At 40.5% G+C, this 24,834-nt stretch overlaps 3 protein-coding genes across 3 annotated transcripts; 2 read left to right on the forward strand and 1 right to left on the reverse strand.

The window, feature by feature from the left end:
- Positions 1-1,805: 1,805 nt before the first annotated feature.
- LOC124015569 (hemoglobin subunit alpha-like) lies at positions 1,806-2,710 on the forward strand. The gene is made up of 3 exons (XM_046330882.1): positions 1,806-1,971; positions 2,189-2,396; positions 2,506-2,710. The coding sequence occupies exons 1-3, from the start codon at positions 1,877-1,879 to the stop codon at positions 2,632-2,634; spliced, it is 432 nt and encodes a 143-aa protein (XP_046186838.1). The 5' UTR covers positions 1,806-1,876; the 3' UTR covers positions 2,635-2,710.
- Positions 2,711-5,576: 2,866 nt separating this feature from the next.
- On the reverse strand, positions 5,577-6,515 carry LOC124016514 (hemoglobin subunit beta-like). Its single transcript, XM_046332085.1, has 3 exons — positions 6,351-6,515; positions 5,952-6,174; positions 5,577-5,823 (listed from the first exon to the last, which is right to left on the reverse strand). Exons 1-3 carry the CDS (start codon positions 6,440-6,442, stop codon positions 5,692-5,694), a joined length of 447 nt encoding a protein of 148 aa, XP_046188041.1. The 5' UTR covers positions 6,443-6,515; the 3' UTR covers positions 5,577-5,691.
- A 1,113-nt stretch (positions 6,516-7,628) lies between these two features.
- Positions 7,629-8,533, forward strand: LOC124016515 (hemoglobin subunit alpha-4-like). The gene is made up of 3 exons (XM_046332086.1): positions 7,629-7,793; positions 8,028-8,235; positions 8,320-8,533. The coding sequence occupies exons 1-3, from the start codon at positions 7,699-7,701 to the stop codon at positions 8,446-8,448; spliced, it is 432 nt and encodes a 143-aa protein (XP_046188042.1). The 5' UTR covers positions 7,629-7,698; the 3' UTR covers positions 8,449-8,533.
- Positions 8,534-24,834: the final 16,301 nt, after the last annotated feature.

Here is a 24,834-nt window from a genome sequence, read left to right on the forward strand (position 1 = left end):
TTGTGTCTGCTATTTATATTTATGAGTGCACTCCGCCCACTGGAGGGGACGCATATGATTGGCTCTGGTAAAGATCAGTATAGGCAAAGTGAGCGCTTCAGCTCTCGAACTTGATGACATCAATTCTAATCATGTATCTGTTAAACAGTAAATGTTAATTTATTAGTTGTTAAAGAATCAAGTCTGTAGGTTAGATCCTAAAAGCTGGAAGCATATGTAAAACTATATATAGGCCTATTTATCTAGATTACCAACGTTTCAAAATTCGCATGATCACTATCTAAAACAGTTTTAATTTATCCAACTGATGCAAGAATAAAACCAAGGTTATGGCAAAACTCTTCCGAAGATGACATGTCCTTCATTGCAGTGTATAAGGCTATGCAAATGAAGAAAAAAATATGAATTTGGAAAATGTGATAATTCCAGCCAATTCCGGCCTACTATTTGGCACAGTTTCTTATCTACGACAAAATGATGCCTTCCTTTTTTATCGGGGTGTTCAGAACGGACCCGCCTTTATAAGTTATTTATTTCAAGACATTAAAAATGATAAGCAGGAATGTCCTGTATTATTTAGAGATAGGTGTGTACCCATGTCCTCGCATGACCCCTGTCTTCCTCTGACTTTTTGTTTTTCAATCATCATTGGGAATCATATCCAACTGGGAATCATATCCAACTTCCAATCCCAGAGTAGTCATATCATAGATACAGGCCGTCACTGCAAATACGAATTTGTTCTTTAACTGACTTGCCTAGTTAAATAAAGGTTAAATAAGAAATACAATTGTGAAACACGTCACTTTGAATAAATATTTTCCAATTGAACGCAGGTCTTTGAAGGTGGATCTGATTTTTACAATATAATTTACAAATGTAATATATATTAAAGAACTCTCTAATCAAATATATAGCCTACCTTTACTTATTTGACATAATGTAGGATAGAACAAAGTTTGCGTCAAAATCTAGGCCTGTTGAATTTCAAATAGCTAATGAACTATTAATGAAACATTTGGCTATTTTGGCAAAAGAAGCTTTATCTTTTGAATTAATTTATTGGAAATATATGCTCATTAGACTACTCTGAAAGATTTCCTTTTATGCAACGAAAAAAAGAAATAATAATAGTAATAATAATCTTTATAAAAAAATTGTCAAATTGTTGACATCTGTTTCATCTGGTGCAATTGATTTAAATGCATTCAGTACTTTTCAGATACAGTACATTCGGAAGATTAAATTGTAGGCTACAAAAATAAAGTTAATTAGGCCTAATGATGGACATTATTAGAAACATAGTCCTATGACATCTTATTGAAGGGTTTAATATGGAAATTCAAACTTAATGTTTCATAAACGCCAAAATCATTATTTAACGTTATTTAGGATATAAAATGAAATTTTGCCAAATAACCAAATATTTAATTTATAGTTATTTTGGCAAAAACAGCTGCAACTTTAGAATGAACCTATTGGAAATATACGCTTGATTACACTGAAATAATACGTTTTATGCAACAAAAATACATCTTTATCAAGCTGTACAATTTTTGCATCTGGTTGGCCTATAATTTAATATGCATTGCGCAAAAAGGAACAAAGTGACCGATGGATATTATTAGAAACATAGACCTCTGACATCTTATTGAAATGTTCAGTATAAAAACGCTAACTTAATATTTGATAAAAGGCAAGTTAACGGATCTTACTATTGGATTTTGATCAAGATGGTTGCAGAGTAGGGGGAGTGTCCAACAGTAGCTGGGCGTGTCTGCCGCTCTACTGTAATATAAAGGGACCTAGTTGTATAGGCAGTCATCTTCAGTTAATTCCTCGTAGATTTAATACACGTCAATCAAAAAGGAACAAAATGAGTCTGACAGCAAAGGACAAATCTGCGGTCAAGGCCTTCTGGGGCACGATTAAAGGAAAGGCAGATGTCGTCGGCGCTGAGGCTTTGGGAAGGTAAGCCTTCTTAATGAATGAATGATGAGAATGGTTGTGTTTAAACCGCTGACAGCGGCCTATGTGCCTACCCCGAATAAGCATTTTGTCATACAATAAGGCAACTACTTTCATTACATTGTTGGCAGACAATGGGAGAAATATGATATGCATAAAGCTTAGAAGTTCAGCATCTAATACAAACGCCTATAATATGAAATATTATGTACCTTTGTAGGATGCTGACTGCCTACCCCCAGACTAAGACCTACTTCTCCGAATGGGCTGACCTGAGCCCCGGCTCTGCCCCAGTCAAGAAGCATGGAGGCGTCATCATGGGTGCAATTGGTGAAGCAGTCGGACTGATGGACAACCTCGTGGGGGGAATGAGTGCTCTCAGCGATCTGCACGCCTTCACGCTGCGCGTTGACCCTGGAAACTTCAAGGTTGGCCCCCAGATAACCTATTGTTTGTATATTGATCACTCTCGACATCAACTCTGTCTGTTGCTATGGCTTAATCCTTCAATATTAACTTTTAAAATATACTTTTCAGATTCTGTCCCACAACATCCTTGTGACCCTGGCTATTCACTTCCCTGGGGATTTCACTCCCGAAGTGCACATTGCTGTGGATAAATTCCTTGCAGCTTTGTCCGCTGCCCTGGCTGACAAATACAGATAAGACCATCATGAAAGTCCAAACTTGGACTCCTGTTTCTGCTCTGCTGTTATCACAAAATAAACAGTCAATGAATGAAGTTACGTCCTCTGTTGTGTGCTTATTCCACCACAGTTCACCATCACAAAGTGATATTTCAATTTCATCACTATCACATCTAGATTGAATACATTGCATGAAGAAAGGAAGGGATTAAGTACTAAATAGTGCTTCAGGCGCATCATCCACTAGTTCACTATGTTCTTCTCCATAACTTTGGTTAGCCTATCTAATACGTGTAACATGCATTTTGCTGACCTCATTTAATATTTGATGAATCTGGAGTAGTTACAGATGGGTTGGTAAACTGAATTTACTATATGAAGTTGGTAGAGGCACAATGAAAACCTATTCAGAGACGAACAAATATGTATTTTAGACCTACATGAATGTACAATATTTTAATAACTTTTAAAAACAAAACAAGATACTCCATAGAATAGGCTATTTTGTATTTTCAATGCAGTGAATTTGGAAGTGAAATCGACTTTGAAAAACGAACACGTGTTTTTCTGTATATACCACACACACGCACTCTCATTCTGGAAGTTCCGTGCCTCGACTTTCTTTCAACCAAAACACCTTTCGGCACGGGGGCATTTTGTAGTTTATTTCGATACATTAGTTATTAGGATTATTTTGTAATAATAAAGTATCCTTGCGAATCTCTGAACCTAAATGCCTGTAAGTTAAATGGTTTTACTATTTCGTACAAACATGTCTTTTTGTATACATTTGTGGAGATTTAGTCTCGTAGGCCTACTAGTAGGATAGTCTCTCGGGTTTTTGTTGCACGACCTTGTTCCTGATCGTTTTAACGCGCAGGCTTGGTTTTACCCGCAGGTTAGGCGCAGACGTAGCCTAACATATGGGGGAAAAGATTACACATGAAAGTATTTAAATTCATATGCAGTTTTGCACCGCAAACTTTGTTTGATGGGACTATTGATGCAATAATTATTGGAACACTATTTTGTATGTGACTCACCATCATCGGATTTGTTTGAATAGTCCTGCATCAGTTGCCAAAAAAAGATGCCGCATCAATCAATGCGCCTATTAAGTAAAACTCACAAATCATCTTTTAGATGGATTGTGTTAGTGGCGATTTTAGCGTGTAAATCTGGGTGGGGAAAAACTACAAAAGTGGGATGCATGCCAGGAAAGCCACTACATATAAAAACAAAAAACAAATGTCGTTTCTACTGACAATTGAGATGTACAAACTAAGCCGTAAAAGGAAGGAAACGGATAAAAAGGCAATCCGTCATTTCGATTAAGACATTAATGAGCAAGCGACGACTGACGTAGTCAATATATTTGTCAACTATTTGTTCAGCACTTTTGAAAATACACAGCGACAGAATTCAGAACATGGGCCGTTCTAACAGTGTACACCTCAGAACCGTAGGATAAATAAACGGGGCATATAAACAGGCAATGAAAGCTCTTACAATATTAGATGATTACATTTCTCTAAAACAGGTTATAGGTTGTTTGTGCACCACCAAGTTAGAACAGAAGAGGTCTGTCCACCCCTCATAGCCTGGTTCCTCTCTTGGTTTCTTCCTAGGTTCCGGCCTTTCTAGTGAGTTTTTCCTAGCCACGGTGCTTCGACACCTGCATTGCTTGCTGTTTGGGGTTTTAGGCTGGGTTTCTGTACAGTACTTTGTGACATCAGCTGATGCAGGAAGGGCTATACACATTTGATTGATTGATTGATTGAACAGTAGGCGAAATTAAGAGGTGAAAATAGACCAAGTTATTAGGGTGTGGCACATTGAAGCCGTTTGGGTCTTAACCTGTCAAAAAAGACATACGCGACATATAAAAACACTATTTGCATAAAATACGCGTTTAATTTGGCACGTCAAATAATACAATTATATTGTAGAATGTTGTGTGTGCTGAATTTTCACGTGCAAGCCAAGCACCACAACTACTATTAGTAGCACTGTCAAAGCTGTACAAAAACAATTGCCAAACAAGCACGGATCGGGCCGCGAACGATGTGTTTACAATACCGCTTTGGAGAAAATAGACCAAATGATTAGGGTGAGCTACATGGGCTACTAACAGCTTAATACACAACACACACTTAGTATTACGTAGCTACAGTATACATTTCTCCCTTGCATATTATATAATTTATGCAGCAGCATACAATATGTTTGGACTCACCTTGTGAAGGTGGCGCAGCGGTCCTTGGTTGGCACATGTTGTCATCAAACTTTGTTATCAAAGTCTGGTATTTTCTGGATTAAGGTGTGAACTCGGGAAACACAGCCACTCAATCTAATAGCAGGCTAACGTTAGTGGTTTCTCTGCAAGGCTTGCAGTTATCCACTGATTCCTTTCAAACGACTCATTGTAGAATTTGCGATTTCCAACTTGTTAAGTCATCTTTGTGTACAATGGCCGATGAGCACCGATGCATTTTTCTATCATTTCTCTTCATTATTTATCTTAATATGACAATGATTACAAAGGATTTGTCAGTAGAATGTCAACCTGATGACAACGGATGACTGATGATCAGTCCAATCAAAGCTACTGTATATATAACGTGATTTGATATCGCTCTATCTGTGGCCAATGACCTTGAGCCTTCTTGGATTAGGCACTTCTAATATAACTCTATGGCAGAACCCAAGGGGCAAAAAAACATGTTTGTATGCGGCTTTATTAACTCAATTACATGTTTTGCCATCCTCTTTCCAGACCTCATCAATTAATATCCCATAGGCCTATAGATTATGGACAGAGTATGTGTATGAAAACCATAATCAAAACAGTTTTTTTCATTCACATTCACATTCTACACACATAGAGTGTAGAAACCTTGTGCCATCAGTAAAATTGCAGGAGAACGTTTTCCATAAAAAACAATACTTCAAAACGCTAAATGCTTTCAATGTATTTTATTATTTTCAATATGTGTAGCTATGGCACAGCTTCCAGCCGAACAGACTGGAGTTGGAGTGTCATCTCTCTTCCATATTGATGCTGTCGAGTGATGCTCTAGTGGTACTGTCTGCCAAGAGCGGACACAACGACAGCCAGGAACTTCTGGAAGGCTTCCTGAATATCAGCACTGAAAACGGCGGGACCGAGCTTGGCGGCCACGCACACGGTGATGCAGTCGGCAAGGAGCTGTGGAGAAGGAACCAGATGGAGAATGTAATATTGGAATAAGCTTTACATCGGCTCATAACGCTATTAAATTCATAAGCCTAATTATTTTTTTATTTTGTTTCAGTTTGCTAATGTGCAATATTCACCCTGAAGTTGTCGGGATCCACGTGCAGTTTCTCGGAGTGCATTACACTCAGTGCAGCATAGGTGTTCTTGATGTCATCCAGGTTCTGCACAGCTCTGTCCAGTCCGTGCATCACGATCTTTCCGTGCTTGGCCACGGCGGGGTTACCCATGATGGCAGCGGGTGTGGACAGGTTGCCGAAGGTGCTGAAGTGTCTCTGAGTCCATGGAGACACGATCAGAAGTCTAAAAATAAATAAAACAGGCTGCCATTAAAATTATACTTCACAATCAATATAGTCTGTATCGCACCAAAGGTGAACACCGCGATTTCCTACTACGCACTTAGTGCTAAATAGTCTAGGTAGACTATTATCGTGTTATTATTTAATCATATCTACATAAATATTATAAGAATGTACCTGGCCAGGGCCTGGGGTCCGATCTCATCCACGCTGATCTTTCCCCACAGGCCTACGATGGCACTGCGCTCAGCATCTGTCCAGTCGACCATGTTGACGTTTGTTTGTTGATTTCCGTTGGTACTTGCAAAATGTTATACAAGGGACTCCTGAGCTTTTTGTCTCTGGCGACGTCCAATTTATTGATGTTCAGTATCTCCGCCCTGAACAGAACACAGAAAATGATTGGATGAATGTCTTGAGGGGGGCAAGGTCCTCGAGTGTGGCGCATATCGGCATTGAGCCAACTTCATCCCACTTTTAAAGATAATGCTTGGTCATTTAGGCGTTTCCAAATTCAAATTAATACGGATGAAATGAACAAGTCATGACGAGCCTTCAATAATACATGCATACTTAAGGATACAATCAAACATCATTTCAAAAAGTAAAATGTATAGATAGACCGTCAAAGGATTTTGGTTCCTTTAGCGATAAATGTTCTTTTAGTTGATCATTGTACTATTGGCATTGAATTGTAATATTATATTTATAGAATGCTAATTATTGATGTAAGTGTTTATTTAGGGAAAACCGTAGATTGGGAGTGAACTATTAAAGAAAAGTATGACTCAAAATGTGTTTTATCTTCATATTCAGACGGCCCCACCCATTTGAAAGTTCCATATATCTGGTCTTTTTGAATGATTTTTCTAAATGTCAGTTGGTGACAAGTCGTTTTATAGGCTTTCATCCGGGGAATTGAGACGATTTCATTCAATGAAACTATAAAGCTTTTTGTTTAATTCTTCTGAAATCAAATGCATGTAGCCTACATGTTATTATCATGTTTTGTGATAGGCATAGGCAACGTTTTGCTACCAGAACGAAACCTTTCCATCGATTTTTCCATCGAACCTTTTGTAGGTTACAGAATCACATAGCTTATACTCACTCACCAATGAGTGCTATATTAGACCTTAATAGACCTTAATATTACACCTTAATATTAGACTAAACTTTAATTGTAAAGAAAATATTGAGGTATAAAGTGTTTCAAAAACCATTTGTTATTCAATCTATATGAAATAAATGCATGCATTGTTATGGCAACATTTTTACAAACGAAAGTATTATGTGCTAAGGTCAAATGTTGGGCATTACACGAATTGGCTTGGTCGCATAATTATAACGTATAAAAAATCATGAATCATGTCTTGGACAAATTCCCAATCAGAGGCGGAGACGAGATAATATCGGGGTGTGCCTTTTTTCATGCCTCGATAAAAACAGCCTCTGAGAAGTCTACGCTCACACGCTTCTTTTCTCAGCATCTTCATCTAAGTGGATAAACGGACAAGACGCAGCTATGAGTCTCTCAGCCAAGGACAAAGCTAACGTGAAGGCCATCTGGGGCAAGATCCTTCCTAAATCCGATGAGATTGGAGACCAGGCTCTTTCCAGGTAATTACATAACGATGTATGATCAATTCTAGACTAGGTACATGTATTCAAATTACTAACACAACTCCTCAGTCAATTTGGAAGCTATAAATGCGTAGCCTACACTCTTAGAAAAGAAAGGTGCTATCTGGAACCTAAAAAGAGTGTATGTCGGCGAAAATAAGGGCAGGAGCCCCGAACGAATGATTATTTAAGATTCATTTTGGCTCACCTGATTTCTAATGTCCACGACAGGATGCTCGTCGTCTACCCCCAGACCAAGGCCTACTTCTCCCACTGGGCTTCCGTTGCCCCCGGTTCCGCTCCAGTGAAGAAGCACGGCATCACCATCATGAATCAGATCGATGGCTGTGTTGGCCACATTGACGATCTCTTTAGTTTCTTGACCAAACTCAGTGAACTGCACGCCACCAAGCTGAGGGTGGACCCCACCAACTTCAAGGTAAGATCATTTTAAAAATAAAATAACACAACAAAATTTTACCTGTGTGAATGTGAAATAATCTATTTCCCTTTTGCTTTGCAGATCCTGGCACACAACCTGATTGTGGTCATTGCCGCCTACTTCCCTGCTGAATTTACCCCCGAGATCCACCTGTCCGTGGACAAGTTCCTGCAGCAACTGGCTCTGGCCCTGGCGGAGAAGTACCGCTAAACCGAAGTTCAGCTGTCAAGCTGTCATCCGAGGAATAATGTCTATCCAATATCGGCACACTGACAATAAATCTAACTGAAATTCATACCGAGGTGTTTGTTGTTTGTCATTTTAATTGTCTTACATTGTCTTGTGATTTATATTGTAGGCTGCATTTGGATTATCTTGTAGAATGGATTTGTCAAGTCAAGTATAAAATAAAGTTAACAGCCTATTTCACAGTATTTCAAGGGTATTTCATCAAATTGATGCACTTCACAATAAATGTATATTTTTACTCCACCTTTGCATACACCTTGACATTAAAAAGTCCCAAATGAATGTGCCTGAGACCAATATGTTGTGGCCAGACATTACTGTCCATCATGGACGTCACCAGGACCTGGCTTTCAGGGCTTTAGCCCGCTATGATTTTGGGTCAGCCCTGAATCTTTTCCGCTGCTGCAATGGTTTTAAAAACAGTGTAGTCAACTGAATGTGCAACTTAGTTCATGGATCTGTGGTTACTTGAACCCCCCGAAGTCACCCAACAGTTATAATCAGGAGTGTAGTGCTGCGGGTGCACAGCGGAGCGACGCTCTGCCACTTCTTAAAATGGTGTTTTGTCTCGCAAGATCACGTCATGATTAATCAGTATTGTACGTAACATACCGACTATAATAGCATGATAATATCCATCCCAGCCTCACATTCAATTCGCGCATATATGTACAAAATGTATTTCAGCAGATTTCGTGCGCTTTTGTGCATTTTTGTGTGGTTCAATTCGTTCGAAAATACACGAATTTCTGTGCTCCTTAACTCGTGCGAAAAGACACGAATTTAACCAGTAGGCGACACACAAGACTTTGCAACAACCATAGACGCGATCGCCTGTATTTCATTATTTATTTATTTAACGTTATGAATATATAGATATTTTGTCTTTTTTAATCCCTATTAAAACATTGTGGTTGTATGCATATATGTACTGTTTTCCATTTTTATGAACAGACGTTTCAGTATAGAATGAATGTAAGCAGTGCATGATGGCTAATGGTGTTTTATTCGGTTGTAGTTCCATGTATTTCTTTTTTTAAACGTGTAAACCATTTTTATTGACCAGAATGTAACTGAAAATACCAAAACATATATTTTGTCGTTTAACATTTGGGGAAACGTATGCAGTCATTGTAGTCTTACATTTTTTTGGCCAACCAAAATGACCAAAACGTTAACCCGTACTAAGGCTAGGGTGGAGTTGTACTATGAGCCGGCTGAGTGTAAATACAAGGCTCTGAATGTAAGCATCTTTTCACTGGAAACTTTATTTTGTTCAAATTATCGTCAGTGTGAAATAGCTATGAGAACGATAAATAATGTGCAATACCTGCGTCGACCTGTGGCGAGCAGTAAAACACCGGAAAGTTACAAGAAGAACAATGGTTATCTTACCCGATCTTGTGACAATTGTTGTTTATAGATTTTTCTCCCACACCAGATGTCTGGACCCTGGACACAAAACAGGTCGGTCGCCATTTCGTCCCTTGTTGTCAGAAATACAGCATGCGTACACATGTGTTTTGTGTTTGTTAAAGTGTTTGGTAAAAAAAAAAAAACGTTAAACCAGTAAGGAAGGTTATGTACCTAAGGTGAATAAAGAAAGTTGCATACACAACATGGAATGTGAGGATATTTTTGTTGCATTACTTGCGTATATTTGGATATCATTTTAGCCACCTAAACATTAGGCTATATATTCCTCTTTTCCTCTTTGCATCTTCAACGAAACGGGGGAGGTTACTATGTGAAGGAATGTGTTAGGATTGGAAGTTTTCTCTTTGTTTCTTTTGAGATGGTATGGCCTCTGAGGACCCCCAAGACCAACTGGATGAGGCTATTAAAAAGCAGAACAGCTTGCTGAGGACCTCAACCAAGAGAAGAACCCACAAGCCCAACTGGATGAGGCCATTAACGAGGCCAAAAGGCTGGCTGAGGAGCTCAACCCAAGTCGTACATTACAATGTAACAAGTCGTACATTACCGGTAATGTAACCCCTACAGCTCCCATACGTGCATATATATTCTCAACACACCTCCAGCACCACAGCGTTATGATTTATCATTGCTTTTTGTTTATCAAAGTAGACCCCACGTGGCACAAATGTGCATTTAAACGTAGACTCTGTGATATAACCTGATCACAGGCATCAATGATATTGCCCACTGAGCATGAGGCACAAGGGTGCACTTGTTAGCGTCCTTGTGAACATCTACACGTGTTAGCTGTGTGAGTGAGCCAGAACATGGGTCTACTGCAGGTGCCTTTCCTCAGCTGACAAATCACTTCACCTTATGTGAAAATAAAAGTCTTGCTTGTGGTCCATATGTACAGAAGCAAGCCATGCTTGTGGGAGACTTTTATTAGTGGGCCAGTCAGGATAACTGAAATGCACTTTTTAGGACAATAATAAGAAAAAGACAAACAAGCCTCCAGGGATTAGGTTCAGATGGAGACAAAGATGAGCGAGGACAGATTGTTCCTCAAACCAGGAAGGCAACTACATCCACTTCTGTTGGTAAGTTTCATCCCGTCGAGGTGTTTCATTTTATTGGTCCCTGATCTGACTTTTTCCTTTCAAACATACTGTATCATAGCATATTAAACGTTTGTTGCCGTGCCATAGGCCGGTCTAGTACCATCTACCCACAGCACATAATACATTACATGCAGGTCTGATCCAACCTTTCCCTGTCTCTAACTGTTGTATGTCTCTGATGAAAATAGACATTTAAAAAATAAGAATCAGAACTCCAGCAAATTCTTTGAATGAAAAACCTTTTTGTTACTAATTCTTTCAGCTCCAAGGGCCAGTACATCAAGAGCCAGACTAGTGCAACATTTTGGGCCAGTCACTGAGGAGGAAGAATCAGATATTGATGAGCGCTTGAATAGATTGATCTATACAACTCCTTGTTATTCAGTGGCCTTGTAATTAATTAATTATATTTTTATTAAAGCTGTAATCGGTAGTTGAAACAATAACAAAGCACACTCCCCTGTTTTGGTTAAAAGCTGAGTGATGGGGTTGGCCAAATGTAACCACTTTCAATTTATATACAGAGTTATGGATGCAATAACTTACCATCAATGTTATTAAAATAATAGTTTTAACCATGTTTTAAGGTTATACAGTGTTTTTTTATATTTACTTTGTCTGCAAACATTGACTAAAACAAGCTTATAGTTTGGGTTCTGATGGGGTACGACAGATGAATTAAACTCATGAGGCATTAATAAGTTATAATCTTCAAGAATCAATGGGTACATATCATTAATATAAGTACAAAAATGGCTTTATCAACTTCTGAATGCCTCTAAGTCTAACCCTTTCCTTTTTTGCATATCTTATTTTAGAGACAAGGACCAGTGGATTGGAATCCACTCCAGTTTTCAACATTGATGAAGAAATAGGTATGTTTAAATTGTTTTACTTTCAAAATTGGGGTCATCTTGGTGTTACTGAATTATACTGCCCTACATCTTTATTTTGACAGTGATGCAACATTTTAAAATGTGGATCTAGTCTCCAGAATTTCATATTTGAGATCAAATGTTTGATATGAGGTTACAGTACAGAATGTCACCTTTTATTTCAAGGGGGCCAGTTGCAAGTTTTATTAGTCGTATGTACAGGATACTGATGGTAACATCATCCAACGAAATGCTTACTTGCAGGTAGCTTCTCGACAATGCAATTCAAAATGCTGGAGTGTAGAGACAAATTCAACATTTTAGCATCACTGTCCAAGTACTTCTGTAGGGGAGGGCAATAACAACATCCATATACTTCTGTATGGGAGGGCAATAACAACATCCATATACTTCTGTAGGGGAGGGCAATAACAACATCCATATACTTCTGTAGGGGAGGGCAATAACAACATCCATATACTTCTGTAGGGGAGGGCAATAACAACATCCATATACTTCTGTAGGGGAGGGCAATAACAACATCCATATACTTCTGTAGGGGAGGGCAATAACAACATCCATATACTTCTGTATGGGAGGGCAATAACAACATCCATATACTTCTGTAGGGGAGGGCAATAACAACATCCATATACTTCTGTAGGGAAGGGCAATAACAACATCCATATACTTCTGTATGGGAGGGCAATAACAACATCCATATACTTCTGTGGGGGAGGGCAATAACAACATCCATATACTTCTGTAGGGGAGGGCAATAACAACATCCATATACTTCTGTAGGGGAGGGCAATAACAACATCCATATACTTCTGTAGGGGAGGGCAATAACAACATCCATATACTTCTGTAGGGGAGGGCAATAACAACATCCTTATACTTCTGTAGGGGAGGGCAATAACAACATCCATATACTTCTGTAGGGGAGGGCAATAACAACATCCATATACTTCAGTAGGGGAGGGCAATAACACCATGTTGACTCAAATGCTTCCCACAGTTGTGTCAAATTGGCTGGATGTCCTTTGGGTGGTGGACCATTCTTGATACACACGGGTAAATGTGGATCGTGAAAAACCCAGCAGCGTTGCAGTTCTTGACACAAAACGTTGGACCTGGCACCTACTACCATACCTCTTTCAAAAGCACTTAAATATTTTGTCTTGCCCAGTCACCCTCTGAATGGCACACGTACACAATCCATGTCTCAATTGTCTCAAGGCTTATACATCTTCCTTTAATCTGTCTCCTCCTCTTTATCTACACTGAAGTGGTTTTAACAGGTGACATCAATAAGGGATCATAGCTTTCACCTGGTCAGTTTGTCAGGGAAAGAGAATGTTTTGTACTCAGTGTGTTTTTGCTATTTTAAGAACATTCAGAATTTCTATTCGATGATGGGATCAAGTTCTATTGTTTGATATTCCATTTTAGACTTTAGTCAATATGTTGGTCTGCCCTGTAATTGAATTTACTGTAGAATTAAAGCTGAGGTTTTTGGCTTGTCACATCATAGATTTTGCAGAGATACATTTGCTGTCACCTACTTACAGCCAAGCCAGCCATAAATGCGCTTTAATAGATTCATTATTATGTAATTTTCCTAATTTAATCCTTTTCCCATTTTTGTGTTTTCAAAAAAGCAATACTTCATAGAGAAATTAACATCCTCCTAGCTGACTTAGAAGACCCTGAGTGTTCAAATCCTGCTGTGCCTGGTGCATCACACAGTTGGAGTGTGAGGAAGGAACTCTCACAGGATAGGTGGAGAGAGTCCAGGCCTGAGATTGTAGATTCTCTGCTGGTTGCAGAGCATGCTTCTCATACGATCTGTCAGTCATGCAATGTGAAAAGGGCTATTCTGCGATGTAGAGACCGTCTGCCGAAACAGCTTTTACTGTAAAGACTGAGATGTCTCTACACATGCAAAGTTCCCCCTGCACAACAGACCGTCCATGATCGAGGGGTTCTACATGACCCTTGCTCCAACTACAGCCATATCTCTCCACAGTGATGGCAAATATGCACTTCACAAACAGGGTGTGTTTTCATTTTTATTTATTGGTTATTGTTGTTTATAAATATTGTCCCTAGATTGTTTCTTACCATTGGACGTACCAGAGGTGATATGTGGTTGCCTGACAAGCACCATCCATGTTGGCCATGAAAACATATAATCCTCGTAGGAATAAATGGTATGTGCAATACCTTCACGAACCAAACAGTGATGTAGCAATGCAATGTAAAACAACATTAATTCAGACTACATTTTTTTCCTCAAGGTCGCTACAATGTTACAGTGCCTCTACTGACCTACACAACCTGTCTTAGCACCTGGACAGCAAACTTGGCAGATCTGTTTAAGAATGGGTACTGGCCTGCCACTGTGAACTGTGACACCATATACCAGGTAGATCTGTTCAGCTCTTTTGAGGAGCTGAAAGTGTCAGCCCCAGGAATGTCCCATCTGGCGTTTATGTGGATTTTGGAGCAGCGAACGGACTTATTTGGCAGGGTAACAATCAATTATACTCAGCTTTACCAATGTATGACTTCCGGTTAACTATGTTACATTTTGTTCAACACTTTGTGTAACATAACTTTATTTCCAGTACTACAACTATGTTAAAATTTCAGGTCTCTTGCTACAGTATGTGTTAGCCTCCTGCACCACTGTCCTGCCATGCACCTTATCTGTGCCCCTCTTCCATCCAATATTTCCTGGTCTTTACAACATAAGAACTCATCCTACTTTTGCGTTGGCTTTCACCTGCTTTGCTGTCCACACTATGTACTGGCCCTGCGTTAACTTAAATCCAGTAAGCCATAGTGAATTATAGTATGTTTTGTTTATACTATTGTTGAAAGTTATTTCATATATTTTCTATATGTGTTTTTCCCTTACCAGAATGGAATGATCTGTGGGGACACTTTTCAAAAAAGCTTCTTTGAGTGGACGTACTTCCGCTCTGAAGTTGATCCAGTCTGCGATATACAGTACTTTGACTGCCCAGCCTGTTCCCCCGGCATGCTTGCAGTGTCAGTGGACTGGAACAAGAAGCTGTATCGATTCAAAAAAGCGTATGTAAAACTATTTATAATTGATCAAGGGCTGTAGTACAGCGCCCTTAACCACTGCGCCACCCGGGAGGCTTGAAATGAATTATCAACATTGTCAAGTGTCCCACAATCAGTTACTGAGGTTGATTGATATTTCATATGTCTTTCACGCATCCTTTCAAGGGCTGATGACAAAGGATTCTTTGATGGCGTATTTATCTGCAAGGATGAGGATGTGTCTGTCTTTGTGAACTATGTCCATAGAAAGACTAAAACATGTACGTTTCCTGTGTATCTTCTAATCTGTGAAATAGGACTGGCCTCAAAGGCACACTCGTTATACACTATTCCAATAAAAACACATCATTTTGGAGAGATGGTAATCCTCTCTCTTCAAGTCCAGGGTTGTTACACCACTCCCTCTGTTCAGAAATGCAACACACTTTACAAGCGCTGAACTTCTGATCTCCATTGTAGCGACCACAGGGGGTAGCTCTGCGCCCTCAGCTAGATTTTAAAAACCTAACCACTGTCCTGTTAACATTTCTCCCCCAAAACATTTTTTTCTACCTATACTCTTCTACTTCCTTGTCTAGGGTTATGGAAAAGGGGTATGTGGAGCATCCCAGTGGACAGCAGCTTAAGAGTCGTCAAGGGAAACAAACAACAAACTTGATGAAGAAGGACCAGGCTTCCCATTTAGATGTTTGTTGTTCACATAATTGCAATATTAAGTCAATATTTTTTTAATGTCGATTAAGTGGGGAGGACGGAATCAGGAAGGAGCTGGCACAACTCTGGGGAAGGAAGTGGAACAAGGGAGCAGCTTCTTGTCGAGGGCTGCAATCTGTTCCAAACAAATTTCCAAAGGAGGTAAACAATTTGTTTAAGGTTGTTCTATTCAGTTATGTTAATACTTATCTGGTATAAGGAGTTCTATTTGGCTTTTCTAGCTAGAACAGACATGCTAACCATCCAGGCCATGGGGTGGAACAGAAGGAAGAAGAACAGCCTGCACAGAGTATTGTCCAGAAGATACTTGAAGGTGTATTGTGTGGATCAATACATTTATTCTAGAAGTATTATATCTATGCATTTAATTGATTTTAAAACAATTAATTATTCTGTTTTGTTTTTGTCATAATTCTCAGACAACAGCAAAAATCCAGGAGGAGACCCACACTCTCGAACAGTTTAAGAGTGTTTTGGGTTCAGGCGATGAGTCTCTGTATAACTGGACAAAGGAAGTTCAGCAATGGGCTAATACAGATAAATGAATACAACAAATAAATTATCCTAAATGTAACTTGATGTAGTGGACAGGCTTGCGTACTCCAATGACCCTGAGAGCTAACCCTTAGAGGGTGTTTTCCACCGGCAGGTGCAATCAAGCCGGACAGGTGGAAGGGTAGGAGGCAGACAAAACATTCCCTGGTTATCCAGGTTGGGGCTCACTCACCCCCCACATAACAAATCACATACCCCCATCGCGACGTCCCCCAAAGACTAACTTGCTAGCCCCTGCTAACTGCTAGCTTGCCTGCCCGGTCTGCTAACTGTTAGCCCCTGCTAACTGCTTGCTTGCTAACCCGGTCTGCCAACTGCCAGCTTGCCTGCCCCGGTCTGCTAACTGCTAGCTTGCCAGCGCGGTCTGCTAACTGCTAGCCCCTGCTAACTGCTTGCTTGCTAACCCGGTCTGCTAACTGCTAGCTTGCCTGCCCCGGTCTGCTAACTGCTAGCTTGCCTGCCCCGGTCTGCTAACTGCTAGCTTACTTGCCCCGGTCTGCTAACTGCTAGCTTGCCTGCCCCGGTCTGCTAACTGCGAGCTTGCCTTCCCCGGTCTGCTAACTGCTAGCTTGCCTGCCCCGGTCTGCTAACTGCTAGCTTGCCTGCCCCGGTCTGCTAACTGCTAGCTTACCTTACCTCATCCATTGTTTGGAATTGTTTTCTCCACAAGATCTAGAACTATCTAATTTAGAAAGACTTTGCAAAGACAAGTTGACCTAGCTCTATTAGGCAGGGGTGTCAAACTAATTCCCCAGAGGGCCGAGTGTCTGCTGGTTTTTCATTTCAATGAACACCTGGACAACCTAACCAGGTGAGGGGAGTTCCTTAGTCATGTGTGACCTTCATTTATCAATCAAGAGTGGAGCAAAAACCTGCAGACACTCGGACCTCCCATGGTAGTTTGACACATGTGGATTAAAGTAATTAACCACTCAAACTAGTTTAATCAGGTGTGTAGATGTTGCCCAGAACAAAACTCTGCGCCCACCACGAAACTCCATAGACTGTAGCCTAGCTCGCTAGCAGAAATTGTTGAGTCGGCCTATAGCTAAGATTTTGATTGAAAACCTTGACAGATCAGTGAAAATGCATAGTGGTTTGAGAAATGTCGTAAAAAGCAATAAATCAATCTCCATAACATTACATACTAGCGACTACAACCACATGGTTTATTTGCATACTTCACTTATCGGGAAAGAGAATGGTCGCATGGGAGGATCGGGTACGTTCCAACATTTTATTTTTTATTTTATTTCACCTTTATTTAACCAGGTAGGCAAGTTGAGAACAAGTTCTCATTTACAATTGCGACCTGGCCAAGATAAAGCAAAGCAGTTCGACAGATACAACGACACAGAGTTACACATGGAGTAAAACAAACATACAGTCAATAATACAGTATAAACAAGTCTATATACAATGTGAGCAAATGAGGTGAGAAGGGAGGTAAAGGCAAAAAAGGCCATGGTGGCAAAGTAAATACAATATAGCAAGTAAAACACTGGAATGGTAGTTTTGCAATGGAAGAATGTGCAAAGTAGACATAAAAATAATGGGGTGCAAAGGAGCAAAATAAATAAATAAATTAAATACAGTTGGGAAAGAGGTAGTTGTGTGGGCTAAATTATAGGTGGGCTATGTACAGGTGCAGTAATCTGTAAGATGCTCTGACAGTTGGTGCTTAAAGCTAGTGAGGGAGATAAGTGTTTCCAGTTTCAGAGATTTTTGCAGTTCGTTCCAGTCACTGGCAGCAGAGAACTGGAAGGAGAGGCGGCCAAAGAAATAATTGGTTTTGGGGGTGACCAGAGAGATATACCTGCTGGAGCATGTGTTACAGGTGGGAGATGCTATGGTGACCAGCGAGCTGAGATAAGGGGGGACTTTACCTAGCAGGGTCTTGTAGATGACATGGAGCCAGTGGGTTTGGCGACGAGTATGAAGCGAGGGCCAGCCAACGAGAGCGTACAGGTCGCAATGGTGGGTAGTATATGGGGCTTTGGTGACAAAACGGATTGCACTGTGATAGACTGCATCCAATTTGTTGAGTAGGGTATTGGAGGCTATTTTGTAAATGACATCGCCAAAGTCGAGGATTGGTAGGATGGTCAGTTTTACAAGGGTATGTTTGGCAGCATGAGTGAAGGATGCTTTGTTGCGAAATACTTGCCTTCTTTGTTGAAGTCATGACGCGCATTTGTGTTGTAGGTCAAATTACACAGATCATGCACAGAAAAAGAATATACATTCAAACTGTCTGCAAAAGCGTTTCTTAGATTAATTTAATTTAATATTCTTATATAAACTGAACAACACAGAAGGTAACCTCCCCTGCAGCCGATTGTGTTGACGAGCTGGAACGCGCTCCGCATTACATTGGGTTGAAGTTGCATATGTACAGTACTGATCTTGGGTCAGTTTTCCGTTATTTTCTCGTACGACTTGGGGAGAGAAAGCAACATCACCCGCAAGGGTTTTGATCGGCCAACATATGTTTTCTGACTGCAATGAGCGCAACACGCAACTGACATTTCTGACCTGCAAACTGGTTGAACGCGTTACAGTAGCCTAAGTATATAACATGAATTACATGACCGTAATGATCATAATGGAAAGGCCTTGGAAGTGCCATAAGTGTAAGCCAACATAATTCATTATTTTACATGAACCTGTTTAACATGTATTACATGCATTATGAAGAAAATTGTGTAATTTAGGCTCCACGAAATATGAAATGGGTTATGAAGACAATCGTGTACTGTTGCCTACATGACAAAAAGGCCTTCTGATTACAAGTGCACCCGTATCCAAATTATTAAGCGAAATCAAGAACAGAAAACAGCATTGGCATTAACAAAACAATATTTCCCACGAATTAAGTCGCACGTAAATGTACGTATTTTCTCAAAAATTATGTTCAGCAAGTCTAAAACAGTACATATACAACGACACATTTTAAAACATGGTTAAACAAAGACAACATTTATGTACATTCATAATGCTGAATTAGTCATTAAGAAGAACAAAAATGAAATATAAACTATCGCGTCTATATGGTTGTTGCAATGGCTTGTGTGCAGCCTTCTGGTTAAATGTGTGTCTTTTCGCACGAATTAAGAAGCACACAAATTCGTGTCTTTTCTCACGAATTAAGCCAGCCAAAAATGCACAAAAACGCACGACATTTGCTGAAATGCATTATGTACATATGTGCACGAATTGATTGTGAGACTGTCATACCAAAAACACCATGTCATTTCTTATGATAATTTAGAATGATTGTGCTGAAATGTTCTTTTGAAATGATCATGTGGTGGCTGTGTTTACTCCGTCTGTTCTAAAGTGTGATTAGTTAGTCCGGTTAGCCACCCTTACTTACATCATTCAAGAAAATCGAAATGCACATTCCCATGAAACGGATTGGGATCAAATGGTTGGCATGCATGCAGCATGGACGTTTCACCTGTGCAACTTGAAGAATGACCATTATCATTGACAGTGATAATGGCCTAATTTATAATAAGGTAGGCCTAATTTGGTGTTTTTTTTATTTTTAATATAACATTATCCTTTAGCCACTTAGAGTAGGTGTAGGCATAGGCAATCATGCCGTTTGGATGATGCGTTGAATGTAGCCTACATTCTAGAATGATTTTATACAATAGGGTTCATGATGGTATGTGTGGTCTACTGATAATTCCAACACCGTTTTGATTGGACAGCTGCTTTGAGACAAGGAAGTCAGTTTGATAAATCAAGAAATCAATCAAAGTCAGATGTTTGTTTTCACTGGATCTGCGTTTGGATATTTGGTTACAATTAGGCTGGGAAATGTTGTCATGATCATTAGTCTAGTAATTGAAAGCAACGCAGATGTTCTATAAGCATTAAGGCAAACTGTACAGACTACCCGATGAGCTTCCCTGATGTTTTCCTCAACTTTCCAATACCTTACTGATGCATTTCAGTTATTTAGCCTACCGATGCGAATACACATTTTTACACTTTTTTTCATAGGCTAGTCATTTGACATATTTTTTTACTGTTTAGACACGTCATAAGGCCTACATCGTCTCAACAACAATATAGCTGAAACCACTATTGGCTTCATTGATTTACTGAGGCTACTTTCTGATAGATTATTTAAAATAGAATTGTAATAGTAGACCTACCTACACAATAACCACATATGGTGTTATGTTCTGTTAATTACTGATGTCCTCTTTAAGGATGGAGCACCCTTGGTCATGCGCAGTGTTGTTCTATGTTAATCTGGTACTAACTCGTTTTAGTAAATGTGACGTTACAGTGCAATTTCTTGTATTCATAGTCTTTCTTATGATATAAATAAGTAATAAGAGCTACGACACTACAATGGCGAGGAGGAGGATTACCTGCAGTGTGCATCACGAATGCAGATGGAGCTCGTAGGAAGAGAGGAAGATTTTGACCTTGTAAGAGAAGAAGATTTTGGCCCTGTAGTACAACAGCTAGCAAGCACTGACGTGGAGCCGGAGGTAAAGAGAATGGCTAGCATCTGGAAAATAGATGTGTTCGATGACAGGCAAGAAAACTGGGCAACTTATATTGAACGACTGGAACAGTACTTCATTGCAAACGACATTGCTGATAACAAGAGAGTACCAGCGTTGTTGAGTTTAATTGGCCCAAAAACGTACAGTTTGCTAAGAGATCTGACTGCCCCTCTGAAACCCTCCAATAAAACATTCACAGAGATTGTGGTGATATTGCAAAATCACCTATCACCTAAACCACTCCTCATCGCGATACGTTTTCGTTTCCACAAGAGAGATCAGAATGAGGGGGAGGGTGTTAGTACATATGTAGCAGAGTTGAAGAAACTGTCGGAACATTGTCAGTTTGGAGAGAACCGAAATGACACATTAAGGGATAGATTTGTTTGTGGACTGAAACATGAACACATTCAAAAACGTTTGCTCACAGAATCAGATCTCACGTTTGCAAAGGCTGTTAAAATTGCTGTGACAATGGAAATCGCGACTAAAGATGCATTTGAGTTGCAAAGTAAAACAAGTACTGAACTATATCACAAACTTCCCTGCACAAGTTTTCACGCAGCCGACAGCGCCACCGTGTGCCCGAAAAATGCAACAGGTGTGACAGATGGTCACAGAGCAGAGGACTGCCGTTTTAAAGACGAAATTTGTCACGAATGCAGTAGAAGAGGGCACATTCAAAGAGCATGCAGAGCAAAAATTAAAGGGTCTGTGAATGCACTAGCAGAGAACAGTGGCAGTGATTCAGATGAACGATTCATTGGTACAATGGAGTTAAACACAGTGACTTCTCCCAGCAGTAGCATAATATGGGTGACACCAGATATCGAAGGCAAACCCCTCAAAATGGAACTGGACACAGGATCTGCAGTGTCAATCATTTCCACTACTGTCTACAATGAGCACTTCAAGGCTATCAAGCTGAAGAACACAAATGTGTTGCTGAAGACCTATTCGGGAGAGAGATTGAGCTCAATGGGGGCGTTGCAGGTCAGAATGCGGTATGGGGGGCAAACACAGCAGTTACAGCTGTATGTGGTGCCTGGAAGTGCCCCCCCCATTATTTGGCAGGGAATGGCTTTCAAAGATACAGCTGAACTGATGTGACTTGAAAATGCTCCACACGTTCCAGACCAAAGAGAAAGGCACAGACCAAACACTGGAACACTTGCGGAAGAAATACAACAGTGTTCAGTGATCAGATGGGAACAGTAAAAGGCTTCACAGCAAAACTTGTACTGAGAGATGATGCAACCCCCAAATTCTGCAAAGCCAGATCTGTTCCATACCCCCTGAGATCAAAGGTGGAAGCGGAAATCGATCGCTTGCAGGGATCCTGACGAAAGTGGACAGAAGCGAATGGGCCACACCCAGTTCCTAGTTCCTATTGTGAAGAAAGACGGGTCTGTTAGAATGTGTGGGGACTTCAAGGTAACTGAACTCAATGTTGCATGTGGACCAGTACCCCCTACCACGCCTGGATGACATCTTTGCTGCACTAGCTGGTGGGAAACACTTCAGTAAAATCGATCTGAAACACGCTTACCTGCAGCTACCAGTTGAAGGGAGCTCCAAACAGTACCTGACAATAAACACACAAAAAGGTCTATACAGGTATACCCGCCTGGTTTTTGGCATTGCATCGGCCCCAGCCATTTGGCAACAAACTATTGACCAGATTTTACAAGGAATTCCAGGAACCCAGTGTATCCTGGATGACATGATCATAACATGATCATAACAGGACGCACCAACAAAGAGCACCTGGCTAACCTGGAAGAGGTCCTGAAAAGCCTGAAAGAGTAGGGTCTACAGGCAAACTTACAGAAGTGTGAGTTCTTCAAAGAACAGATTGTCTTCTGTGGACATGAAATCGACCGAAATGGATTGCACAAAACACAGGACAAAATCGAGGCAGTGGTACAGGCACCACGACCACAAAATATCACAGAAGTGAGAGCTTTCACGGGACGGATCAATTACTACAGACGATTCCTCCCAAACCGTTCAGCAGTACTCCAGCCTCTAAATCAGCTCCTGGAAAATAATAGGACATGGCCGTGGACAGAACAGTGTGAAAATGCATTTCTTGAGGCAAAACGGCTCATCACATCTGAACAGGTCCTGATGCATTACGACCCTGAACTGCCAGTGAAGTTGGCTTGTGATGCGTCCGTCCCCTTATGGCTTAGGGGCCGTCCGAAGAAGTTACAGGTCTGTGAGAGCCAGAAATCTTGCTTGTTTGTAGGTGACCAAATACTTATTTTCCACCATAATTTGCAAATAAATTCATAAAAAATCCTACAATGTGATTTTCTGGATTTTTTCTCATTTTGTCTGTCATAGTTGAAGTGTACCTATGATGAAAATTACAGGCCTCTCTCATCTTTTTAAGTGGGAGAACTTGCACAATTGGTGGCTGACTAAATACTTTTTTGCCCCACTGTATGTCACGTCTGCTCCCGCTCTTCCCTCCCCCTGGCGCTTGAGGGCGCCAGAGAGCCTTGCATCACACACTCCTGGCATCCATCACGCACACCTGCCTTCCCTCGTCACGCGCATCAGCGATATTGGACTCACCTGGACTCACTCACCTGTTTATTTCCTCCCCTATATTTGTCAATTCCCAGCTCTGTTCCCCACTGCTGCATTGATTGTGTTTTTGTCTTTGTTTTCTGTTTGCTAACGCTGTTCCTGTCTTGTTCAATGTCCGCTGTTAATTAAATGTAACTCACCGTACCTGCTTCGTCTCTCCAGCGTCAATATACGTGACAAAGTAGGCCTATCAGCTCAACATTCTCAACACTACATACATTGTAATGGACATTTTCTAGAATGAAACCAGAAAGACCTTACCCATTAACAATTTCAATGAATGTTTTATTGTCACCAGAGTCAAATACTGCAAAATGAATTTTTTTATTATGGATATGAATACAGCTAGGATTTTTTTTATGTTGGTGAGGTAATGTCTTTCTAAGTCAAATGCAGCTATGCTATATTTTTATAGCAAGCTAGCTGATAGCAGATTTGAGGAAATGTATGTTGTACATTTGATCTTATTTCGAAAATCGATTTCTGTTAAGAAATTATGTATTTCATAATCCCCAGAAGAAAACAAATTCTGCATTAAAATGGCCTAGAGGAGGGTCCCAGTTTGACAGTATATGTACACTGCTCAAAGAAATAAAAGGAACACTAAAATAACACATCCTAGATCTGAATGAATGAAATATTCTTATTAAATACTTTTTTCTTTACATAGTTGAATGTGCTGACAACAAAATCACAAAAATATTATCAATGGAAATCAAATTTATCAAGACATCTGGTCTGGATTTGGAGTTACACTCAAAATTAAAGTGGAAAACCACACTACAGGCTGATCCAACTTTGATGTAATGTCCTTAAAACAAGTCAAAATGAGGCTCAGTAGTGTGTGTGGCCTCCACGTGCCTGTATGACCTCCCTACAATGCCTGGGCATGCTCCTGATGAGGTGGCGGAATGTTCTCCTGAGGGATCTCCTCCCAGACCTGGAATAAAGCATCCGCCAACTCCTGGACAGTCTGTGGTGCAACGTGGCGTTGGTGGATGGAGCGAGACATGATGTGCTCAATTGGATTCAGGTCTGAGTAACGGCGGGCCAGTCCATAGCATCAATGCCTTCCTCTTGTAGGAACTGCTGACACACTCCAGCCACATGAGGTCTAGCATTGTCTTGCATTAGGAGGAACCCAGGGCCAACCGCACCAGCATATGGTCTCACAAGGGGTCTGAGGATCTCATCTTGGTACCTAATGGCAGTCAGGTTACCCCACACCATGACTGACCCACCGCCAAACCAGTCATGCTGGAGGATGTTGCAGGCAGCAGAACGTTCTCCACGGCGTCTCCAGACTGTCACGTCTGTCACATGTGTTCAGTGTGAACCTGCTTTAATCTGTGAAGAGCACAGGGCACCAGTGGCGAATTTGCCAATCTTGCTGTTCTCTGGCAAATGCCAAACATCCTGTACGGTGTTGGGCTG

Source organism: Oncorhynchus gorbuscha, linkage group LG26 (assembly GCF_021184085.1).
Source record: "Oncorhynchus gorbuscha isolate QuinsamMale2020 ecotype Even-year linkage group LG26, OgorEven_v1.0, whole genome shotgun sequence".
Classification (NCBI taxonomy): domain Eukaryota; kingdom Metazoa; phylum Chordata; class Actinopteri; order Salmoniformes; family Salmonidae; genus Oncorhynchus; species Oncorhynchus gorbuscha.